This window comes from Rana temporaria, chromosome 3 (genome assembly GCF_905171775.1).
Source record: "Rana temporaria chromosome 3, aRanTem1.1, whole genome shotgun sequence".
Taxonomy (NCBI): domain Eukaryota; kingdom Metazoa; phylum Chordata; class Amphibia; order Anura; family Ranidae; genus Rana; species Rana temporaria.
The window spans coordinates 225,298,945-225,324,689 of NC_053491.1; the positions used below are offsets into that span (position 1 = coordinate 225,298,945).

The 25,745-nt window shown below is 42.2% G+C and overlaps 1 protein-coding gene across 3 annotated transcripts in view; it reads right to left on the minus strand.

Moving 5' to 3' along the window:
- Positions 1 to 7,285: 7,285 nt before the first annotated feature.
- Positions 7,286 to 25,745, minus strand: part of KIF20A (kinesin family member 20A) — a 32,301-nt gene continuing 13,841 nt past the window's right edge. For 2 of the 3 annotated variants that reach the window (XM_040344366.1, XM_040344365.1), the window contains 16 exons: positions 23,294 to 23,432; positions 23,021 to 23,202; positions 21,506 to 21,650; positions 20,489 to 20,689; positions 19,576 to 19,687; positions 18,852 to 18,920; positions 17,359 to 17,502; positions 17,082 to 17,247; positions 16,828 to 16,992; positions 16,602 to 16,741; positions 16,421 to 16,523; positions 15,430 to 15,634; positions 15,143 to 15,234; positions 9,667 to 9,726; positions 8,868 to 9,005; positions 7,286 to 7,964 (listed from right to left, as the gene is read on the minus strand). In XM_040344366.1, the coding sequence (XP_040200300.1) occupies positions 7,653 to 7,964; positions 8,868 to 9,005; positions 9,667 to 9,726; positions 15,143 to 15,234; positions 15,430 to 15,634; positions 16,421 to 16,523; positions 16,602 to 16,741; positions 16,828 to 16,992; positions 17,082 to 17,247; positions 17,359 to 17,502; positions 18,852 to 18,920; positions 19,576 to 19,687; positions 20,489 to 20,689; positions 21,506 to 21,650; positions 23,021 to 23,202; positions 23,294 to 23,432 (2,373 nt within the window). In that variant the 3' untranslated portion in view covers positions 7,286 to 7,652. The remainder of the gene's footprint in view (positions 7,965 to 8,867; positions 9,006 to 9,666; positions 9,727 to 15,142; positions 15,235 to 15,429; positions 15,635 to 16,420; positions 16,524 to 16,601; positions 16,742 to 16,827; positions 16,993 to 17,081; positions 17,248 to 17,358; positions 17,503 to 18,851; positions 18,921 to 19,575; positions 19,688 to 20,488; positions 20,690 to 21,505; positions 21,651 to 23,020; positions 23,203 to 23,293; positions 23,433 to 25,745) is intronic. The other variant, XM_040344367.1, reaches the window with a different exon arrangement.

The window sequence follows — 25,745 nt, forward strand, 5'->3', positions numbered from 1 at the left end:
CAGGTTGAGTGTCTCTAGCTTCAGAAGGGGCCAGACTCCTCAGTTTGGGAACCATGAAAAAGTGTGACTAGAATATCTGAAAGCGTACTTCTGGTGATACAGAAGTAATGAGCCCTTGAGACATGGGGTACTGGACAGCAGCAAGCAGATCTACCCCCACCCCTTGACTGAGCTTTATATATAATTTTTTTTTTTTCTGGACCACATGCTCCCCCAAAACTTCATTTAGCAGCCCTCCACGCCCTCCAATGGAAAATAAACCAACATGAAGCTGGGAAGCAGCAGAGTGTAAAAACACCATTTGGAAACCCCTGGAAAGGATACTCTGAGCCCAGGCATCTGAGAATTTCTGGGACCAGGCCAATAGATGTTGTTCACCCAAGCTAGAGTGTTCAGTGTCAATAAGAGTAGCTACGGTATCGGCTATAATTCAGCTTAAAATTTAATCTCTGGAACACATTAGCCCAATACGATTCCTCAGGGGAGAAAGCAGCCTCAACTACCTCATCTTTAGGCAACATGTCTGGCTCAATTCAAAATCAGAAGGCCAATTCAGGAAGGGAGGTCAACTGGCCATGGCTGTGACCTCTGTTTATGGCTTTTATAGGACCAGATGTTTGGGCCATTTTAGCTTCCTACCTCCAAAAATGGTCATAGCCCCAAAGGGGTATTCAGGCCAGGACCCCGATGCAAGCAAACTGTGGCCCTTGACCAATAAAAGCAACCTGCTGATGTCATGAATACTACATACTTTCAGTTGCTTCCATTTACTGGATTCTGCATTAACGGAGTTTCAGGGGTTGGGGAAAGATCTGGAGGTTTGTCACCTAAAAAGACAACAGCAAAAGACCGAAAAAAGCAAGTTAGGCTTACCGGTAACTTGTTTTCCAGTAGGCTTTCAGGACAGCACCTGAGAGATATCATGGCTCCTCCTCCACAGGAAACACCTCCACCAATCAAGTCTTTAAAGGGAAGCCTCCCCTTCCACTCTCCAGTTGGTTGTAGAGACCTCCAGCCCCGGCTGCAACACATAAGTGACAGTTATTACATAGTATTACAGCAGAATCTTTACATAATAAAAAACCAAGGGCGGGTTGTTGCTGTCCTGAAAGCCTACTGGAAAACAAGTTACCGGTAAGCCTAACTTGCTTTTTCCCAAAACGGCTTTCAGGACAGCACCTGAGAGGACAGTCGAGACTTACCCCCTTAGGGTGGGACCACAGCCTGTAAGACTTTTCTCCCGAACGCCTGATCATCTGCCGTCATTAGATCAAGTCTGTAATGACGGGCAAAGGTAGACAAGCTTGACCAGGTAGCTGCTCTGCAGATCTGTTCAGGGGTGGCACCAGCTCTTTCTGCCCAACTTACCGCAGCTGCTCTAGTAGAGTGAGCTCTTAGATTCTCCGGACATTCTTGACCTGAGATTGAATAAGCATTTGAGATGGCCATCCTGAGCCATCTGGCAATGGTTCCTTTTGACGCCTGCTTTACTTTTTTATCACCGGAAAATAGAATAAACAAGGCATCTGAACGTCTATACGCTTTTGTGGTTTCCAAGTAACATAAAACAGCTCTCTTGACATCCAAGGTATGGAATTCTTCTTCCTTTCTTCCTTTTGGATTAGAGCAAAATGAAGGCAGTATAATTTCTTGAGACCGATTTTTGAACGAAGCAACTTTCGGTAAAAAACTTGGGTCTGGTTTTAACACAATTCTGTCCGAAAAAATTAAACAAAAAGGTTCTCTGACGGACAAGGCTTGTAACTCGCTGATCCTGCGAGCTGTAGTGACAGCCACTAAAAAAACGTTTTTTTTAACGTTAATAACTTAAGAGACGCTATATTCAAAGGTTCAAAAGGTTCCTTGGTCATGGCTTGTAAGACTACTGGCAAATCCCATGCGGGACAATCCTTTACCACTATCGGTCTGGACCTAACCAGGGCTTTAAAGAACCTTATTACTAATGGATCTGCTGAAACAGATCTTTCTAGGAATACCCCCAGCGCGGCTACTTGAACCTTCAGGGTGCTCACCGCTAACCCTTTGTCGGCTCCTTCCTGAAGAAATTCCAAGATAGAGGAAGTTTCTTCTACAAATCTGCCTGATACAGAACACCATGTATTGAAAGTCTTCCAGACTTTGAAATAGATAGCCCTCGTGACCTGTTTCCTACTCGACAGGAGAGTTGCTATTAATCTGGCCGAAAACCCTTTTCTCCTGAGGAGTTGCTCCTCAGAAGCCAAGCCGTAAGACTTAGTTTTTTTATGTCTCGGTGAAACAGGGGACCTTGTAAAAGCAGGTCGTGTCTCAGAGGTAGATGCCAGAACGGTCTGATTTGCATCAGTAGAAGGGCAGAAAACCAAGGCCTTTTGGGCCAAAATGGGGTGATCAGAATTACCGTAGTATTTTCCCTCTTCATTTTTGCTATGACCTGCGGAATGAGCTGGAAAGGGGGAAAAGCATAACAAAGATGGAAATTCCAGCTGTGTGCTAGGGCGTCCGTCCCCGCAGCTGACTTGCTCCTGTCTAAGGAGAAGAACTGAGAGATCTGTGCATTCTCTTGATTCGCAAACAAATCTATCGCTGGCTGTCCCCACTTTTCTGTTATCAGATTGAACACTTCCGGGTTCAACTGCCAGTCCGCCTCCCGAATCAAATTTCTGCTTAAGAAGTCTGCCACGCAATTCAGGGTCCCCTTTAGATGGACCGCGGACAAGGATAGAGTATGGGACTCTGCCCACCTTAGGATCTTTCCGGCTAAGACCTGAAGCCCTTTGCTTCTGGTGCCCCCTTGTCTGTTGACATAGGCCACTGTTGTGGCATTGTCCGATAGGACCTGTAAATGTTGTCCTACTTCTGAAGCGAAGGCCAGTAAAGCCAATTCTACCGCCTTTAATTCCCTCCAATTTGAGGAATTCCTCGCCTCTCCTGCGGACCATGACCCCTGAGTCCAACGACTGTTCATGTGGGCCCCCCACCCCCAGGAGCTGGCGTCTGTCGTTATCCTTACTTGGGATGGGAAGGACCACAACAGACCCACCGACAGTCTTTCCTGGTCTCTCCACCACCAGAGGCTCCTTTTCACCTTGGTGGGGATTTTTACCAGTAAGTCTAAGGACTTCTGATCGCGGTCCCAGACCTTTAATAAAAAATCTTGAAGCGGTCTGAAGTGGGTCCTGGCCCAGGGCACTGCGGGTATAGAAGAAGTCAGGGTTCCTAGGACTGACATAATCCTCCTGATGAAAATCTCCTGACTGCCCTGTAGAAGAGAAACCATCTCCATCACCTTTCTTTGCTTTTCTACTGGGAGGAAAACTTTCTGCTCCACGGAATCTATCTGGAAGCCCAAAAATAGAACCTGTTGAGACGGAATCAGGCTCGATTTTTGGAGATTCAGGATCCACCCAATGTCTTCCAAGTGAGACCGGGCCCTGTCTAGATCCTTTTGAAGCCCCTCCCTGGACTGGGCAAAAAACAGCAGGTCGTCTAGATAAGGGACCACAGAGATCCCCTCTAGACGAAGAGGTGCGAGCGCTTCTGCCATCACCTTTGTAAATACCCTTGGGGATGACGACAGGCCAAAGGGAAGAGCCCTGAACTGTAGGTGAACTACTTTCTTTCCTTCCCTCAGAGCCAATCTCAAAAACTTTTGGGAGGTGGCCGCAATGGGAATGTGTAAGTAGGCATCTCGTAAGTCTATTGTTGCCATGAAGCAACCCCGACTTAGGAGGTTTCTTACGGAAAAGATGGAATCCATGCAAAATTTTCTGTACAACACTGACAGGTTTAGTTCCTTTAGGTTTAAGATAAGAAAACCATCAGGAAAGTACCGCCTTATCAGAAAAACATGAGAATAGAACCCCTGAAAAAATTCCGCTTTTGGAACCGGCACAATTACCCTTTGGTCCATCAGTTCCTGAATTAGGGACTTCAAAGCCAGGGCCTTGGCGGGATCCCTTGGAACATTTGTTGCCAGAAATTTCTTCGGGGGTTCTTCCCTGAACTCTATCTCGTAACCCTTTTGAAGAAGGTTCAAGATAAACAGATTTGGGGTGCTGCCTCTCCACTGGGGGACAAACTCCTGAAGTCTTCCCCCTACCTGTAGCGGAGAGTCATTGCGGTTTCTCGGGGGCTGGAGGAGGACGGAGGAGCACTCCACCCCTACCGCGACCTTTTTGCGCAGGCCACTTCTTCTTGAACTGAGTCCTTTCTTCCTGTTGCCTTTGCAGACGAAAAAAACGTTTGCGGACCGGCGCCTTTTTAGGCTTGATCGGAAAGGACTTCTTTTTATCCGCCGTTCGGTCAAGGATAGATTCCAATTCTGGACCAAACAGTAGATCCCCTGCAAAAGGTAAACCACACAATTTATTTTTTGAGGCCGCATCTCCCGGCCAGGTCTTAAGCCACAAGGCTCTCCTGGCCGAATTGGTCAAAGATGCTGACCTTGCTGTCATAAGGATAGATTCCGCTGAAGCATCGGCAATGTACGACACGGCTGCAAAAAGAGTATTAAAGGAGTCCAAGATCTCCTGTTTTGGGGAATCTGCTGAGATGTGCGCTTTTAGCTGGTTTAACCAGTGTTCCAGATTTCTGGCCACACAAGTTGACGCCATAGCTGGTTTAAGATTGTTCATCACAGATTGCCAGTTTCTTTTAAGCAGCAGCTCTATCCTTTTGTCCATAGGCTCCTTTAGTAAGCCCATGTCTTCAAAGGCCAAGTCCGTAGATTTTGAAACCTGAGAAAATGCTGCGTCCAACTTTGGGATTTTATTCCAGATGGCTTCCGGGTTTTCCTCAAAAGGGAACCTCCTTTTATGAGTCCCAGAAAAAAACGGCTTCTTCTCCGGTTCCACCCATTCCTTCTTAATCATCTCAGTGATTAATGAATGTACTGGGAACACCCGACCTTTGGTATCCCCTAACCCTGCATACATTCGGTCATGCAGGGAGAGCTCTTTCTTTTCTTCCTCTATCCCCAATGTTGCATGGATCACCTTTAAAAGGCCTGCAACCTCTTCCAGCGACAATTTATATTTTGAAGCAGGTTCTGCCTCATCCTCATTTTCAGAATCCGAATTTAGTGGGATTTCTTGAGAATCGTCCTGGATTAAAGGGTTAAAGAGGTTATGCCTTTCACCCAGCGAAGGGTCTTGTGAAACTCCAGGCTGCTCCACAGGTCTGGCCTCCAGACTTGACCTAAAGGCCTGAAATGTGGTACGGAGTTCTTTCTTAAGGGTGGATATTAAGTCCCCACCCCCGGAAGGAGCTTCTTTCAGCACCTCTTTAGTACAGTCTGCACAAAGAGTTTTACTCCAAGAATCACTGAGCTTCTCTTTGCAAACAGGGCATCGCTTCTTCACAATCTGAGCCGAGCCTTTTCCCTGTATAAACAGACAAGATAAAGCACGCACGCTCAAAAACAAAAAATGACAGTAATAAACTGACACCCAGGTGCACTAAGGAAACTTAGCAGTAATCCCCTGTGCCCTACAAGCCAAGACCATCACCACCATGGCACCCCTATGTAGGAAGATACATCCATATAGACACCGACCAGACAGGGAAGTGGGAGGTGGGGAAAAGGGGGAGATGGGTGAAGTAACCCCCCTAAGAGAGAGATAGCTAAAGGTAATGCAGGACACTTCCCTTACCTTAGCCTTGCTGGTGCCTTGGCTTGCCCCCTTAGCTGCAGTATCCTCCTCCATTGCAGAGTATTGCAGCAGCGTGCAGTTGAATGAGGACACGGTTCCAGGATTCAAAAACGCCGCCGCGCTGACCCGGAAGTCCCCTTTAAGGCACCAGGAGACCCTGCCTCCTCCCTCTGCGCCTGCGCCGGAAATGACGCTGCGCCGACCCGGAAGCGCTGCCACTTCCTGCATACAGGACGCGTCTGAGGCCCTCCTCTGACGCCGGAGCCTCTCGCCTTGCGATGGGGTTTCACGGACCCCGCTGCTCCGCCGGAAAAAACGGGCCGCAACTTCCGGGCGTACGGGCTCTCCCCGAGCACAGAAGAGGGAGAAGGAGCCCACGGACCGCCCTCACCAGGCAAGTGGGAGAGTCATTTCTCATAGAAAAAAAGTAAGGGTGAGAACCATACGTCTCTCAGGCAGCCCTGAGAGATATCATGGCCCCCACCGGAGGTGTTCCTCCAGCTGGAGGAAACACAAAAAAACTGGAGAGCGGAAGGGGAGGCTTCCCTTTAAAGACTTGATTGGTGGAGGTGTTTCCTGTGGAGGAGGAGCCATGATATCTCTCAGGTGCTGTCCTGAAAGCCGTTTTGGGAAATTAGGCTTATAGTAGGGGTTAAAATTATGTAAAGAGCCTACGTCCTGTATGACTTGGAAACAAATTGCTATATTGAAAAGAGGAAGAAGTTTTTTGGCAGAGAAGTCCACTTTTCCTCTTTCAAAAATCCCTACCAGTTTTTTCCTCTTATAGTTTAGTTCTGCTTTCAAGTTGAATTCCAAGATATTTTTTTTTTTCAAAGTTTCATTGGTCCACCTTGGGACCAATGTAAGCATACATATTCCATACCTGGCTGATCCCTGTGGAAGTGGAGCAGCACAACTGTAGGAGCCACCACTACTACAGTGATCCTCGCGTCTTCTGCATGCTGTAGCAAGGGGCTACCCTGCTGCATAGTAACCAGGGGAGGGGAATGGGTACAGGGCATTTTCTAAATTGAACAAAGCCCCACCTCATCCTAGAATGCTTTGCATTCATTAAGAAAAACACAAAAGCATTACCTGAATGGTGCCCATGGCAAGTGAGCAACACCCTGTGGTCACTATGCAGAAAGACAGCCACTTGGCATGGGACTTGTAAGAATGCCACTATAGTAGTGGTGAATACAACATTTCTCTGCTTTGATGCGATGGGTGGTCTTTGACCAATAAGGAGGTTTGGTCCTAATTCACAGGTGCATAAATCCGTAATGCCATACAAAGGGTGTTCTTCACTAGCACAGGATGCGCAGCCTCTGCAAATCAATGACAGGCAGATGACTGCACAAATCTACAAGCGCTTCCAGGAATGAACATCCATGTTGGTTGATGCAAGAATTAAAACACTGTCCTGGATCACATGTGCAACCTTTGTAGGTGAAGAATGCCCTTTTCATGGGCGTATGAATGGTTATGCCCATGTGAATCAGGCCTTAGAATGTGGCAAATCACAACTTTTACAAAAATAATGTTTGAGATTTCGCATTTAACGTTTATGTGACATTACTATAACAGATAATGTTTACAAAAGTCAAATCAAGTAGATCAAGTATAAACTAAGCAGCTGTACAAAGTGGTTTATTACTAGCAACTAACATACATGATGAATATTGCACATGTGAAAAGTCAGAACCGCTTCAAAATAAAAAACACAAAACTGTAGACCCCATTAAAAACAACTCTGCATCCCTTTTCATCAACAATGCAGGCTATCAAAAATTTTTTTTTTTTTTTTAAATGGTGTCATTGCCTATGTAATCCCTTTTAAAACAAGAAAGACACCATTTACATATCAGTCCTTTGGTAAAATATGAAGTATAAAGGATATATAGACTAAATATTGTAAAGGATAGGCACTGTACAGTTACTGCCACCGTTGGCTTCAGCAGCAACAGTGTTAACGAGTCCATTCACTGAAGCAGCTTATAGTCAATATTTGGTACCAAATGCAATAGTCTTTAGTACAGGGGAACGCCGTGCTCTCAGGACACGGCTGTAAGGACTATTCTCCATAAGAGCTTTCTGTCCAGGAGTCCTGGCCAGCAGATTGCGCAGGAAAGACCTTTTCTCTGATGGCTGATTAGGCTCAAGATTCTCATTATTACACATGCGTTTGAAGCCAGAAGGTGTCCCTTGTAATCGTTGTACAGTGTGGTACTGCTCTGCAATGCAAGCTGTCTTTTTCCGAAGATCCATCTTTACCAGGGCCATGTTGTTTTGTAGTTCTGCTAGTGTCTTCTCCTAGGAAAGGGGGAAAATATTTAATAATGTCATTAGAAGCAGGAGAGAGGGGAGCTGCGGTGGCTCAACGCGATCTGCGCTGACAAGCCATTCACCTCTGCAGCTAGGGGTTTGGATCCCGGTCTCGGCTACATGTAAATTAAAAAACCACCACACTTACACGCACTCGAAATTGGGTTAACATGCACGCACTTTGACCACGCGGTCTCTAAAAAGAGAGGCGAAGGACTAACGGGGCTGGTTGAGCGGGCTAAATCCTCTCACTCCCTTATAGGGAGTCCCTCTGCCCCGTTGGGCTACAAAGCGGAGCAGGTAGGGCGGGCTGTGTGGGAGGACCCCCTCACACACCCGCCATTGCCACCCGGGGCATGGAGAAAGACGGCAGATTGCCTCTGGGGGAGGCCTGCCTACTCCCAACTCCTGCAGTCCGGCTCCTCTCTCTCGAGTACACGCACAAAATACACTTAAAAAAAAAAAAAAAAACAGGAGAGCCAGCAAATGAAAAAGAGCAAACCGTTTTTTTAGATGAAGGACTGATCATTCCAAAATTCACAATCTTAGCAAAGATCTTTCCTACACAGTAACTCCCCATAGTGAGTCATTCTGAAAATGGGCTTTGGTAAAAGCCTTCACCAATGCTTGGTGATGATTGAGAGAAATAAAAAGAAGCTGGGTATACAGGTTGCGATATGTCGCATGACAGGGTGACCAAGTACAACCGTTTCATTCTGTCCACAAAGACATTAGACTGGTGATATGGAAACCATGTATTTTCAAATGAGCAAGATGGATAAAGACAGACTTCTTCCCCCACTATAAGGCCTTCGATCCAAAGCATTGTTAAAAAGGTTAATGTGGTGGCTATAAAAAAAGGAAATACAGTGAAGTGAAAAGGAACCAAACCTGCTTAGACAAGATGTCATTGCATGTTCCCAGAGCTTGTCTTAGTTTTTCTGCACCAGTAGTGTGACAGCACGCCCTATGTACGTGCTGCAGAGATTCTCCAAATTTTTGTATCTCTGTGCGTAATGATCTGACGTTCTAGAAGAAAAAACAAAAAATTATAGTTAAAAACATCACTAAACACCTTCTGAAAGCCACCACCCTCAGCTCTATCCTAAAGATTCCTAGCCACTTATGAAGAAACAAAGGAAGGAAGCAAGCAGGTGTCTGTGCAAAAAGCAGGGCTCCTAAATGAAGTTTTGGGGAGCATGCGGTCCAGAAAAAAAAAAATATATATATATTTATACGCTTAGTCAAGATCTGTCATGTTGACTTCTTATCATTAGTCAGAGTCCCCTGTATTCTAAAGTGGAAATCAGTCGGAAAGGAAGGAGAATATATAAATAGTGGAAAAATGTGTTGTCCATAGCAATTAGTGGACTTTCATAGTTTAACCTGCAGTAGAAAAAACAGTGATTAGTAGTCACAGTCTTTTCTTCTTTTATAAAATTAGGCCCAATTAGGCTTGGTTAAACCAAATGAAAAACATTTTAGGGGAAAAAAAAATGCAAGCTAGGATTCACATCTGTAAATAACAGTATCTATATCATTCTGCATTATCACTCAGAAGACAAGGGACCCTGCATACACCACCAATTTAATGCAAGGACAGATAAAGGACTGCAAAGCAATGGGATCACAGCTGCTCCCCAGAAACTTCAGGTGATGAAAGTGTGAAGCGAGATATAAAGACGGTTACCCAAAGAGCTCTTGTGTGCTGAAAATCTGTGCACGTGTGATGAGAGCCCAGAAAATATTGCTGAAAGGGCAAAATAAAAAGGAAAATTTACAGCACAGAAAAAGACCAATTTCACACGGAATACACTGCCAACCGTCTTCTCTGCGGTCAGCACAACACACAAATATAGAACCATGCAAATAACGGATTTTCTGCACAATCATACTAGCTTACATGCAAGTGCATTTAACATTTGCAAAGCCAATATAGGATACAAGGGCCTCATGCAACGTTATTTATATATGCACACATTCCCCCATGCGAAGGGTCATCCCATCCAAATTCAATACTTCAGATTTGGTAAGATGTCAGCAGCAGATTTCACTTAACACTGCAACTACACTGTGAAATCCAGATATTGACATGTTGCCAATTTACTGTTAATTGTTCTTTACAATACTGCAATGCATTAAATAAACCAATAATTTTGAATGGCACCCAAATGCAGAAGTAAATGCCCAAATCTGTTCTTTTCATTCATTAAAGTACCCTGCCTGCACACAGAGAATGAATCCGCTCACCTTAAAAGCATAGTAATGTGTTGCGTTAACACATTTTGAAGGGGTCCTTAGTGAGGTTGTATAGAGGTCTACACTTCCTTGCTCTATCCAATGTGGACAGTACAAGGTAGATCTGCACGATTCTGAATACATTTTTTTTTTGCTTAGAAGATCACGATTCTTAATTCTAGTAACATCATCTTTCACATAACTAACTTTACGGTTTAGTTTTTTTAATTCATTGAAGTTTTTTTACTAAAAAATTACTTTTGAAAGACCGCTGCGCAAATACAGAGTGACTTAAAATATTGCAACAATCTTAATTTTATTTTCTTGAGTCTAGGCTAAAAATATATATATAAATGTTAGGGAGTTCCAAGTAATTTTCTAGCAAAAAATACAGATTTTAACTTGTAAGCAACAAGTGTCAAAAAAGGTTTAGTCTTTAAGTGGTTAAACTGATCTCATTTGCAGACAGAAGTTCATTCCTTTGATGAAAAAGAACCAGGGGATACATAGGTTTCTCTTTATCGCTGTTAAACATTTGCTGGCTTCCCCCCTTCTTTTGACAGTCCTGAATGGCTCTGCACTTGTTTCGGGGAAATGCTGGATTAACCGCTTGCTGACCAGCCGCCACAGTATGGCTCGGCTGTGGGAATCGTCGTAGGGGTACATCGGGCTCATTCACAGCCTTGCGCGGGAGCTACTCAGCGGGTCTGGCCGCAATCGTTCCCCACAGAGACAGAACTGAGATCTGCCTTGTTTACTCCAGCAGATCCCCGTTAACCCCTTGATTTCTCCCTTCCCTGCCAGTGTCATTAGTACAATGTCAGTGCATATTTTTAGCACTGATCACTAATGTCACTGGTTCCCAAAGAGTGTCAAAACGGTCACGTGTCCGATTGGTCCATCACAGTCCCGCACAAGAAATATATATCTCTCTATATATATATATATATATATATATATATATATATATATATATATATATATATATATATATATATATATATATATATATATATAAATGTGTGTGTGTGTGTGTGTGTGTGTATGTATGTGTATATTATATATATATATATATATATATATATATATATATATAATACACACACACACACACACACACACACACACACACACACACACACACACACACACACACACACACACACACACACACACACACACACACACACACACATATATATATATATATAAATGTGTGTGTGTGTATGTATGTGTATATTATATATATATATATATATATATATATATATATATATATATATATATATATTACACACACACGGAAAATAAGACAGTAAAGTGCCGCTAGAAATAGCGACACTTTAACCCCCCCCCCCCCCCCCAACGCCTCGGTGTTAAAGTAGTCTTACTGCTGCAGCACATCACAGCTGGGACATCTCGCCACTGAAATCTCCAAAAAGACAAAAAAATCCAGTTTAAGAACTAGACTTCCTGTACTGGAGTCAGGGCCATCATCCGAATCCCATGGGCCCCGTACAGCCTGACAGGGCCAGGGCCCAACCAAACAGAAAATGAAGCAAAGTGCACAATGGAGAAATTTGGGTGTAGCAAAATTGTGCTAACAGTAGTAGGGCTTTAAAGCATGTACAAAGCACAGGGCTCAAAAGTATGCAACATACAGAGCACAGGTATCAGGTGGAAATACTGTACAAAAATGCAGGCCTTAGAAATATGTACTTATCAAGTGCAGGTTTTAGGTTATGTACCGTAAAGTGTACAGTACTCAGGGGTGGGTAACAGTTCAGGGTTATGTACGTTACAGGGGTCAGGAGTTGTAATGCAAACTCAGGAGTATGCAATAGGACAGGACTTGCTATGCTTATTAAAAACAGGCATGTTGCTTTACCCTGTGGAAACTTCTATGTACTGTGCATGGAAATTTTAGAGCAAGTGACCCCACTACTGAGCTACGCCAAGGGTATTTAAAGAAAAACTCTTTAACAGAAGAGCTAGTCTATGCGTTAAACACAAAGAATGCCGTTTTCGGGAATAAGTAAAATGAAATAACTCAGTTCTACAGAATAGTTTGGTTTACCTGTAAAATTTGTAGTACATCGATGGACAGGATCTGATAGTCAGGACTACTTGGGTTATGTTGCCACTTTCAGGTGAACAGACACTAGCCAAAAAAGGAAAGCATCCCCACCCAGGAATAGCCTCTCCTAGCTCAGCTAAACCTGTTTTGTAGCAAGCATTGAGGAACAGACAGAGGAGGAGGATCTCTGGGTCCCATGATTTACTCCAAGAAAGGGTCCACTAGGAAGCCCACTGTGGTTTCTTGTGTTCCGAGTGAGCCCCAGAACCCCGATACTCCTCCTGTTTAGACTTAACAAGGTTTTTATAATCCCAACAGCTTCCTCCCCTTCTTGAGGATGTTCCTTTAATGCCTCACCTTCCTGCAAAAGGGAAGTAATGGAAAGAGTGTACCCTATGCCTGCAGTTAGGGCTGCACAATTCTGGATTAAATGAGTCAAGATTTTTTTTTTTTGCTTAGATGATCATGATTTACTCCCGATTCTCACGGCGTAACATCACCTTTCACATTAGACAAAGAAAATTGGGCCAACTTTACCTTTGCCCTTTTCTTTTGACAGCCGAGCGCTGCACGGTTTACATAGAATTGTGGAAATGGCCGATTAGGATTTTGAGTGGGGGGGGGAATCATGATTTTTATTTTTTAACATTTGTGCAGCTCTACCTGTGGCCCAAGCCATTGAGAATTCCGAGAGGTCCCTTATTGCCTTTATTTAATGGGTTTGGGAGCACTCATCCTTCCCCCACCTTTTTGCTTGTGCGATGCCACGGCTTACTGAGAAAAAAGAAGGAGGTGGAGACATGATGAAAATACCACAGGTAGTGCCCGACCACTTTCAAACCATGCTATTGAAGTGTAGCAGCCAATACATATTGGAAACACTATAGGGAGATTGTTCCAGCTGCTCCACTAGTACAGAGATATCCATTAGTGCAGGACTAACAGACCCAATCCTCACCAATCATGACCGGTGCACCACGCAGGGCCTTCAGGGGCTTGACCTCTCTAGGGAATCAGTGCACTGGAACCGTAGAATATCCAGTCTGCTAGGTCATCTAGTACACCAGTACCCTGGAGATCGCTTCTCGCAGGATCTTTATGGTAAAAGGTATTACAAGTCATTCCTGTACTTGTACAATGGGTCCAGGTACATCCCCTTTTTGCCTATTGGGCATAGTAACTGTTACAAATGAAGCCCTACACTGTCCCATCAGTAGTGCCAGGAATCGGCCCACAGCATGAGACCAACATCTAAGGTTTATCTGAGTGGTTTACGCCTAGACAGGGATTCCTGTCTTTTTGTATAAAATGTCTGTTCACCTTAAAAAGGATAAGATCCCCTTTAACATGTTCAGGGTGTAACATATCCACCGGCCCCCGCACTCCCGATGTGGCAGGGGTTTGGGGAATCTTCTACTCCCTGTCGCAATTGGCATAGAAAGTGGATGTGCGCCCATGTCATTAATTCGCAGAGCTATGTGAATGGAAAACTACAAGGTTCGGCAGCCTTTGCGTTTGTTGGTTTGTATTTCTCAATCAACTCCCACAAGGCTGTTGAGCACTGTGGTAGTTCATTGATGCTTCCTGTTAGTGTGTAACTACTTGGCCGTATGACATACCATCAAACAGCTTACACAGTTTGCAAGAGCCCTGCATTGTAACCACAATCTGCTGATCATGGCTAGGCTTTCCAGGCTCCCAATAAAAAAAAGGAAAAAAAAAAAAAAACCTGTACATGTTTTACTTGCAAAAAGATTTGTATTTTTTTTTTCTTTAACAAGGTGAACTTATCTTTGAAGGTGTTAGTGCAACCTAAGTAGTCACGATTATGAAGTGGCCTGTGTCATATTAGGAAGACTCATTAACTTTACATAGAAATAGAAACAAAGCCGCACCATAAACAATATCAGTTATCATTGATAACGTCCTGTTGATGACGATACGCGTCTGGGAGGACACGCAGTGATGTCACCACGCAGAGGAGGGCGGCTCCTTGTATGCCGGGCACGTTTGAATTAAAAAAAAAAAAAAAAAAAAACACTGTTTTTACTTCGGTTTTGTAAGTACATCTTATGTTCGATTAAAACGCCCTTTTTGATACGGAGTTACGCTATGGTGCATTCTTCTCTTACCGGATGTATTGGATGGAGATACCTTATGAGTGGTTCCTGATATCTTCCCTGAGTGATCCTGTGAATACCAAAGGCCGCAGCTGGGCTATAGCCATCTGCTCATTTGTGCTTGCCCTCTGGTAAGCGGCCTCTCATTACTGGTGATGGGTTCACTAATTATATATCCAGTCACTTTGGTGGTGTGAAGTTTATCTGAGAAATTGTTTGAAGGAACCTTCTACTTTGAGACCTGTGTTAACAGCGGGGTACCAACCTCACTATATGGACTGGTTTTGATTCAAGGGTGTCCTGTGTTTAACCCTTTATATGGACTTGACACATACACACTTCAGGCAATCACTATAGTTTATGGCACGGCTTTGTTTCTATTTATATGTCATTTTGTGTATCACACGCCAGCTGCTGCCTCTTATTGAATGTTTAGTTTAATTTTGTTTACACTAGTGCAGTTTTTTCTCCACATTAACTTTACAATTGCAAAGCAAATAACTATATCCATAATGTGAAAATACAAAGGGCATAAGAGAAAGCTGATCACAATCGCATTATAAAAATGATCCCATTACAAAATATATAAAACATTTGCAACCAAAAGGATCAATTAATATTTTCAGTCATTGAGTTGAACTGGATTGCACCAAGATTTCCATATGGAAAAAAATAAAAAAAATAAAAACTCACTCAAAACTGGTAGTTATGAAAAACATGTTTTGGCTTACCTTTTGCCCTTCTTGAATTTTTCGATCTACATCAGCAGTGAATGTCCTTGCAGATGAAGGAGGCTCACGCATCATCTTAAGTCTTTCAATTTCTAGGTTACATTTATGATAAAAAAGAATCCAATATATTAAAATGCAATATTTTTTCTCACAAAGGCAGAAAAATTCTCAGTCTGTTAAAGGTGCTCCCAACAGGCAGAATGATAAGTGGGATGCAAAAAGTTTAGTTAAAACTGATACTACAAATTCCACAAATGATTATCACGCCTAAGAACGCAAGTGCTCACCTTCATTTTTAGATTTTAGGGTTGCATTCAGATCTGCAATATCCAATTTAAGTTTACTTATTTCAGACAGATCAGATGCTGCCAAACGCTTGGATCTGCGCAGAGGAGCACCATCTTTTTTGGTACTTGTAGTGTTTAATGCGTCAGGAACATCTTTAGCTTCCTCCAGAGCAGCTTGAAGCTCTTCGATTTGCTCATCTCGTTCCTAGATTCAAAGACAAAAAGGTGTGAATTCTAGCCATTTTACATGTATAATATCTGAAATTACAAATGTGATCAATTTCAATTAAACTAAAGGATTTGATGGTTTGTCAATGAGATTAAAATCACCTCTACTGTATTGCATTGACTGGCATAGGTTGTGCACCTTAAAACAGAATGGAATCTTCAGAGTAGTAACAACCTATTGTTAATCATCCAAAATAGTCAACACTAGACAGGTCTTAAAGATATGAAGCATTGGGTTAAAAGCCATGTACAGAGCCCATTCAAGTACGGCTCTGTACATGGCTTTTAACCCAATGCATCAAAGACTTATCAGTAAAGCGAAGCTCCTGCCAAAAAGGGTAAGCACTGCTTGTCTGCCACATCAAGGTGAGAAAGAAAAAAGAGAAAAAAGGGGAAAAAAAAAAAAAAAAAAAAAAAAAAAAAAAAGAGAAGGAGAGAAAGAAAGAGAAAAAAAAAAAAAAAAAAAGAGAAAAAAATAAACTCTGGAGCTTTAAGATTCTATCAAGTATAAACTATGAGGATTGAACGTTTACTGGGGAAACAGGAGCTCATGAGCCCAATTAAGATATCGGGTAGAGCACAGAGTGTTGCTTCTTTGAACTTCTTGGTAATGTTAGAACATATGCTAAACAAGAAACATATTATAGTGCAATGATCCCACGACAAAACCAAAGTTTGCATTATGGTGTGATGCACAAAGATCCTGTAACCAGGCTAGAATTAGAAGCCATTTGCAAAAAAAAAAAACCCACACAAAATTTACCTGCAGCTCTCGCTTGTAATAGTTTGTGAGCGAGTCCTTTAGGTTCTCTAGCCTTCCATCATACATCTCTTCCAAAAGCTCCCGGTCATCTTCTATGGTCTCACTTAAAAAAAAAAACCAGCATCTTAGCACAGTTTTTGTACAATATAGGTTAAGGATATAGATATATATTCAAAGTTACCTGAATTGAGATTTCTGTTGCTGCATCATTTCCATCATCTCATTACAGACTTCTTGCCGAACTGTCATCTCTATGGACAATTTTTCTTGACGTTCTTTAATCACAAGCTGCTTTATATTCTCAATTACTTGTAGCAGCTCCTAGCAGACAAAAATTACAAATATTTAAGCAATTTGTTTTTTTAAATTAAGCAACTGCTTTACAGAAAAGCCTGTCTACAACAAACCTCTCTATTAAACATTGTGATATCAGTGTCAGTCTCGCTTTCCTCATCAGAAGCATCTGCAGCATCTTCGTCATCTGTGTAGCTGCGATTGGCTAAAATACTGCTCTCTTTGATAAGAGACTGAATAGTGGGGAGGTTCATTTTTACAGGAGGCGCTTGAACAAGCTAGCGTAAAAGAAAAATACATACATATTTAGAACAATTAGCAAAAAGGAGGTCAAACAGGCAAAAACACACCCAGAACATCCTACTACCTGGCTAGCAATTGCAGAGAATTTCATAGCATGTAGCGTTTCATCATAGGTGGAAGCACACTGATTGATGTTCACAATCATACATGATTTTCCTCGGCTGGTGAAGTAGGTTTGGAAGATACGAGTCAACTTGCTATCCCTGAATGGAACCACATTCTGTCGCAGCCTTGGATGAGAACAATTTAAGAGATGACACTACATTACCTTCTACTGGCTGAACACCAAAAGTGCAGAAAACACCGAAATATCGTTTGCATGCTGTACAGAAGCCACTTACTTGTTTTGTTGATTTTGTCTCAGGGCACCGATACAGCGGCCCAAAGTATGAAGAGATGTATTGATATTGCTGGCCTCCTTCAGCCGGTCTCCACTTCTCTGATCTTTGCATCGCTCAGATCCAGCCAAATCACAGAAAGACAGCCTGGAGGAGAACACATTCTTACATTGCAAAATTCAGGCTAACAGAGCTATTGTATGCCAAGAGTGTTTCCTGAGGTTTTACTATGGTTATATTACATGGGAGAAACAGAAGTTGGCTATGGCTCAAATCTTGCTTTACTATTTCTTGTAATCCAGACCTGGAATGGCCATGCTGCCACACTTGCTTGCTCAGGGTCAGAAGACAATAGTAAAGCAATCAAGAGGTTAAATGGTCATGGACACCTTCACTATAACCGCTTCATTTTAGCGTTGATCACTGTATTGGTGTCACTGGTCCCCAAAAAAGTGTCAGTTGGTGTTTAATTTGCCCGCCGCAATGTCCCATAAAAAAAAAATAAAGTTCCTAAATCAATACCATTCCATAGTTTTTGGACGCTATAACTTTTGCACAAATCAATATACACTTATTGGGATTTTTTTTACCAAACATATGAAGCAGAAAATTGGCCTAAATTGATGAAGAAATTAAATAAATATTTTCTAATTTATTGGGAACACATCAATTTAATTTGGGTACAGCGTCGCATGTGCAATTGTCAGTTAAAGTAACGCAGTGCCGTATAGCAAAAAATGGCCCGGTAAGGAAGTTGGTAAAACCTTCCTGAGGTGGTTAAAATATTTCTACCTCGAGAACCTTTAATATTTTTATTGTAATTCACGTTGAAGTGGAACTTTAGTCAGAAATATAGGTCCTGCTAGATCGCTCCAGGCTGGCCCCTTTTCTAGGTATAGCCATGTAACATAAAAAATGTGTGTCTACTGTTTAAAATACCCTGTCTCATGCTCAGTTGCCCTCTATTTTTTGGCACTGCTGAATTTGTCGAAGCTGATCAGCTGACAGCCTTAAAGCAAAATTAAGCCCTCCTATCCTTTACAGCCAAGGAACCTGCTGCACATTGATCAGTAGCCCTTTGATGGTTTGACAGTTTGGTTGGGGACACAAGCAAATGCAAGTCAGAAATCCCAGCATTTCAATTAACTTTAGAAGCTCTCAGTAAGCTCCACTTTGTTCTGCTGGAATGTACAGCAGGAGCAGTATTTAAAAAAAAAATTAAAAAAAGTAAAAAAAGGGTAGCACAGTACAGCGATTACTTTGTGAATGGCACACCAGAAAAGGCAGAGGCACAAAACCAGAACTGATGTCCATCACAGACCCCACCCTAGTGCAGCAGGGAGATTAAAACCAATCTCCTGCTGTACATTCTAGGAGGGAAATTCTCATAAATAACTGCCTCAAGTTAGGCTTTACAGACATCAAGGGCAGCTCCATTTATAATCTTAACAGCCTTTTAAAACATCCAACTTCTGCACTTGGTTCCACATACTTACTCGCTGATCTTTGGAGTCATATCATGCTTTCCCTGCAAGTGAAGGATCCGGATGCAAAATATACTATGACTAAAAAAAAAAAAAAAGATAAAAAAGGGAAAATATGTTATTGGCTTCAAGAATACTTACTCATACATGTATTTTGCATGTTAAATAAATTAGAGATATAGTAATAAAGCAGTGAATGTGACTGTCAAATATTCACTAGTGGTTTACTCATTAAGACATGCACCTGCTGTGAATGTCAGATTCACGTCTTTAAGACTCCTTTCACACTGAGGGCATATTGCAGGCGCTATAGCGCTAAAAATAGCACCTGCAATCTGTCCTAAAAGTGCTGTTCCATTGTGAAAGCCTGAGGGCTTTCACACAGGAGCGTTGCGCTAGCAGAACGGCAAATAAAAGTCCCGCTAGCCGCATCTTTGGAGCGGTGAAGGAACAGTGCGTTTACTGCTCCTCCGCCACTGAAATCAATGGGACAGTGCGGCTATATCGCCCACAATCCATGAATTACATACAGTAAGCATACTATGGGTGTGGAGTGTCACAGACACAAAAATCCTAATATCACACAGGATCTTTTAAAGGCCATATTACTCTGGCGTACATTTTGACGACATGGCTATAAAAAGTTAGCTTCAACCATCTGTTTTTTGTAACCAGATCGCTAGATGATTTTTTTGTTCTAAAAATTTTCCAATAATTAGCCAACATTTCACTGCACCTTCTGCTGGAATTCAGATTTTGATGGGTGCTGGCGAAGCTCTGATTTTTCCTTCCAACTCTCAGCACTTTCCAAGCTTCAGCAGCACTGTGTACATTAATCCAATTGAGGTCTGAAAAAAAAAAAAAAAAAAAAAAAAAAAGTTTGAAAAGGGATTTCCCACTATACATTTAGGATCGTAGCGAATATTCAAAAATGTGTGTATACTACAATAAATGATCATATCAGGCAGTGTAGTCTGTGTCCTAATAGAACTCCCAATGTTTTAAAAAATAAGCTATAGAGAATCAATTTTCAGTCACAGTAGACCTCAGAGAGCTGTAAAGAACTATAATTATGCAGCATTACTAAAACAAGAGTGACCAGCAAATGCACACCAATTGCAGAAACACTCAGGCCCAGAAAGCCAGATTAATGTGGAGAGGCTGCCGTTTTCTGAAAATGTTGGCTTCTTAGCTGTAATCTTTACTATCTCAATTCAAAACTGAGCTACAGAGTCAGCAGCATGCAAAAAAAAAAAAAAAGCTGTTTTTTTTTTTTTTAAAGATTACTCAAACCGAAGGAAGGATTTAGGGGATGATGTGCCCTTTCAGATAATATCCCAGGGAATACCAAGTAGCCCAATCTCAAGACATGGCACTACAGGCACACGGCAGAAGCATCCACTCAAGATCTGGCCTACTCAGCATTCACTGGCATCTCACCGGAAAGAGCAAAACGTCACCCTCTTATGTGCCATGACAAGGGGTAAAGGGAAGTGCATTACATTTTTCTCTGCTACAGACCCCCTTCCCAAAAAGTGGATTTAGAAAAAAAAATGCAGGGTGGGGGGTGTTGGAGTAAGCAGGCCTAGCAATTATATTATAATTTTAGAGCCAGCAAGAACACTCCCAAGTTAAATGTATAACCTTACCTTTCACATAGGGGCTTCCATTTCTGTCTTCACACAGCCTCAGTGTTGTTCTTTTGCGGTTTGGGCCAGAGGACACAGGCTCCAATAAGTCATACACAAACTCGTTATAAATTTCAAAGTAAGACACCCAAATTGACAGCTGAATATCAGAAGGTTCCTGAAGTGAAATGGCATCTTGCTCACCCCAACGTGAGCATGTTTCTAAAAAGAGTAAGAAAGCACCTCTCAGTCAAAGTAAAATGCCTTACATCAGTGGTTCTCAACCTTCCTAGTGCGGTGACCCCTTGAAAAAAATTCTCAAGTTGTGGGGACCCCAACAGTCAAATTATTTTCGTAGGGTGGGTTGTCGGCACCCAAGTCAAGACACGTAATTTGCGCCCCTAACTCATGTACATTTAGTGCTCCCTGAGTCCCTTCCACTCGTACAGTATTAAATCCCCTTCTGGTACATTTTAGGATGGACCACTCTTTCTCTTCTCCTTTCTTTCCCTTTATCTCTCTTTCCTAATTTATTTATTTTTTTTCAACATCCCTCTCTCTAGCTGCCTTTCTTGTTCTTTCCCTTTTTCTTTGTTCCTCCCCCTCTTTTCCTCTTCCTTACATGTATTCTCTATTTTTTATTCATTCTATTACTCCTTGGTGGGGGAGTGTGTCTCTGTATTTACTGTGTCTCTGAATTTGTGGTGTCTCATAGCAGTGACACCAAAAGTGCCAAAATCAGAAGATAGGGTCTCCTTCAGGCCCTCCCACTTCACATTCCTCACCAGTCAGCCGACTTCTAGTTTCTGCTCCCCAGCCGTGCCATAAACTGAATAGGTGGCTGCAAAGAGGCTGAGTGGGTGGCCATGGGCTCCAGGAAAAGCCCAGCTGGGTGGCCAAAGCAAAAAGGCCGGGAGAGCAGAGCGGGCTTCAAGAACAGCCCAGGGTCCAGTGACCCCTGGCAAATCATATTTTGACCCCCAGGTTGAGAACCACTGCCTTACATGCACATGGTTTATAAACTCTATTTTAGATTACCTTCCAGCTGAATGCTGGTCTGATTGGCATGACTTGTAGAGGAGATTCCTCCAATTCCACTGTCAAAGCTCAAACTTGAGGCAGCCCGAAGTTGAGACTCATTCTCATTGCCACCACTTCTTTTCATTGGAGTCATAAGTTCTTCCTACAGCAAACCGTGTAAAATAAAAAAAAAATCCCACACAAATTTTAGCAAAATTACTACTTCCATAAGTTTCAGAAATATGCCAATTTGATGTCAACAGTACAATTTTTGTTAGATTAGTAGATGAACTCCAGACCAAAAAAAAAAAAAAAAAAAGAAGAGGCTCTGTGTTCATAATGTAGAAATTCACCCTAGAATTACTCTACATTAAACAGCCATATGTCGCATGCAATTTGATAAATACATAGCACCAGGGTTTACCAATGTCTGTCTGTTCAGCAATTCGCATTGAAAATTGCTGGTTATTTACCAACACCATGAAATACCAGTGTTGCTCAGCATCCCGCAATGTATCTTCGCCTTTGACAGCATCAAGACACTAAGGAAGCATTTTCTAGCCAGGCTGTGCAATACCAAAATGTTGATAACATGCAAAAGGTCAAGTTGCATGTTGTCACTGGTAAAATATGTAGTAGTGTCAATGGAGATTGCTGAACAACCAAAGTGTGGATAGTGTCAAAAAGTGCAATGATTTTATCAAGGTACACACCGAGTAATTCTAGGGTGAGCGTCCACAATAATATATCCAAGATTTTTTGATGCAAGCAGTACAAGTACCTGAATTTAGGCATGAGCATTGTACAACCCCCCCCAAACATCACAATTAGAAGAAGAGGGAACAGAAGCACAAATACAATAAGTTATGCTGTAATGCAACAAACATGCTGATAGGAGAGATCAGAGGAACAGACAAGCCCATCAGTCTTTTGCTTCTTTGTTCATGTCCATTCACAGACTGGGAGTAGGAAAGAAATCTAGAAACTTTCCCCCTACCCCCTTCAAGCCCCTTGAAGGGGGAGGAATGACATATTATGGGACTTTAAAATGGTGCCAAATAGGAGTCAAAAAACAATATATTTTTATCTCTCACAATTGCAGGTCATATCAGCAGCCATCATATAAACCGAGTAATAATTGCATGCTATATATCAACACGTTTCGCACATTGTACTTCGTCAGGATCCACGGTGATATGTCTAATTATATTTATAAAGCTATACGAATATAATAAATTCATATGTATTCCAAAGATATAGTTGCATACAATTATACTTGCGTGTCAAAACCCCAAGAGGTGCGATAAAGAAATCCAATTCTTCTACAAAAAGGTCTGATCCTAGCATTTATAAAGCAGCGAATGCGACTCCACTTCTTTATATCACTCCTTGTGTGGCTTTGACACACATGTATAATGGTATACAACTATATATATAGTGTGTGTGTGTGTGTGTACACACACTTTTTTCCTTGTATTTATCCATTCGGCTGGAGTCAATCTTTAGGTATTTTCTTAGTACAAGTACACCAACCTCTCGTAAATTAGAAAGTAAGGAGATCTTCTTTAACTCTTCCTGCCGCACTTGTTTGCTGTCCAGCCAAATAACTTCATTAGAGAGAGGTTTGAGGTCAGAGCTTTTGTACAGGCGGTCCTGAGCACTATTGAAGATGAGGGCAATGGACCGAGGCAGAATGCCACCATCTTTGTTCGTTCCTGAAACGAAAAACGGAACAGAAATTTTAATCGAATGTGCATATTAAGCGAAATCCCCAAAAATTCAACATTTATTTTTATGTAAGCCTACCTTGTATGGTATAAGTCTTGCCAGAGTTGGTGACTCCATATGTATAAACCAGCCAGTTTTGTCCATTAAGAGCATCCTTCACCACTCTCCTCATAGTCCCATCAAAAAACGATTTCTGATCGACCTCAGGCCCAAATATCTATTATAGGGAGAACAAAAAAAAAATAAAAAAAAAAATGTGATTGACATTTTAAAGTACGATATTGAACCTTGGTTCTCAACCTTTGCGAGACCAGGGCCCAGTAAAATTCTTAATTAAAAAAATTCTTAATTAAAAAAAAAAAAAAAAAAAAAAACATTTTGGGATTTTTGGTTTACCTGTAAAATCCTTGGACAGAAAGGGGGGGGGGGGACAGACAAAAACACCTTGCTTGATGGATACAGGAATCTGTTTGTTTTGTTCTCATTCAGCCCTCTGGCTGAATGAAAAACAGAATAAAAAACACACAAACTCCTGCGCACAAGTGGGATCCTTGATGATAGATCAAATGTCTACATATAGTTCTCTTTGGATGTCAAGAAAGAACCGTAGTATCAGAGGCCTTGCTGCCCTTCATGGATGGGGGAATCCTGATAGAAGACAAAAAAGGGAGAAAGAAAGGCGCACCAGCCTCGTGTACTACCGTTTGGCAAATTTTAATGAAAAATTAGAATGATGAAAACTACTCACAAACAAAGGATGATAAAAGGCTTGTCAAACGAAAATTGAAATACCCCTCAAACCACACTCCAGAATGTAGGGGGGGGGGGGGGTGGCGAGGTGCGTTGCTGCTTGGCCGACGCGTTTCGAGGTGTCAGAGACCTCTTCCTCAGAGCCCAGCAGTACATGACCGACCACCTACACTGGTTAAATAGGAACACATGTAGGGCCAGGCACCACCCACCACCGACCACAGAAACACTCCCAAGGGGCCGTCCAGACTCCACCCCCAGACAAACAAGGAAAAATGAAAATAAAAAGAAACAATAAAGAAATGAAAATAAAAATAAAAGTGAAAATAGAAATAAAGATGATAATAATAATAGTGGTGGTAGCTGAGAATATTAATAATAATAATAATGAAGCCGGGGGAAAATGTGCACCGCAAATAGTAGTGCTGATGGTAGTATTGATACTTTAAAATCGAAATCAAACGCAGATGCACAGGGTGCATCTTATCAGCAAGTACTATTATATATCTGTTCATATGTCCCTATACTTTTTTATATTTTTTTTATTTATATCTATATATTTTATTCATTTATTTATTTTTATTTTTATTAATATTTACACACTTTCTGTATGCATTTGATTTCGATTTTAAAGTATCAATACTACCATCAGCACTACTATTTGCGGTGCACATTTTCCCCCGGCTTCATTATTATTATTATTAATATTCTCAGCTACCACCACTATTATTATTATCATCTTTATTTCTATTTTCACTTTTATTTTTATTTTCATTTCTTTATTGTTGTTTCTTTTTATTTTCATTTTTCCTTGTTTGTCTGGGGGTGGAGTCTGGACGGCCCCTTGGGAGTGTTTCTGTGGTCGGTGGTGGGTGGTGCCTGGCCCTACATGTGTTCCTATTTAACCAGTGTAGGTGGTCGGTCATGTACTGCTGGGCTCTGAGGAAGAGGTCTCTGACACCTCGAAACGCGTCAGCCAAGCAGCAACGCACCTCGCCCCCCCCCCCCCCCCTACATTCTGGAGTGTGGTTTGAGGGGTATTTCAATTTTCGTTTGACAAGCCTTTTATCATCCTTTGTTTGTGAGTAGTTTTCATCATTCTAATTTTTCATTAAAATTTGCCAAACGGTAGTACACGAGGCTGGTGCGCCTTTCTTTCTCCCTTTTTTGTCTGAATGAAAAACACTGTGCCCAGCTTAAAGCGGTGGTTTACCCTGCAGAACAACATTGTAGCATACAATTCGGCATTGTAGTGCGAGCTACAGTATGCCGGTCTTAATTTTTTTATCGCCGTACTCACAGCGTAATCGTACATCGTAGATTCCGTCTGCCGCGGGGAATGGGCGTTCCTTTCAAGAGGGAGGGGGATTGACGGCCGGCTCTGGCGCGTCACGCTCCCCGAAGACAGCCGGAGTAGGTCTCGGCTCTTCACGGCGCCTGCGCACAGACTATGCGCAGGCGCCGTGAAGAGCCAAGCCTATTTCGGCTATTTCCGGAGAAGCGTGACGCGCCAGAGCCGGCCGTCAATCACCTTCCGTCTGGATTGAAACGCCCATTCCCCGTGGGCAGTCGGAATCTACGATGTACGATTACACAGTGAGTACGGCGATAAAAAAATTAAGACCGGCATACTGTAGCTCGCGCTACAATGCCGAATTTTAGGCTAGAAGAAAAAAAAAAAATATTTTTTATTTTATAGGGTGAACCCCCACTTTAAGACAAAAGATGGTGAAAAGGTGGAAGGTGAAATCAACAAACACCCTTGGGCAATGAGGCCTCG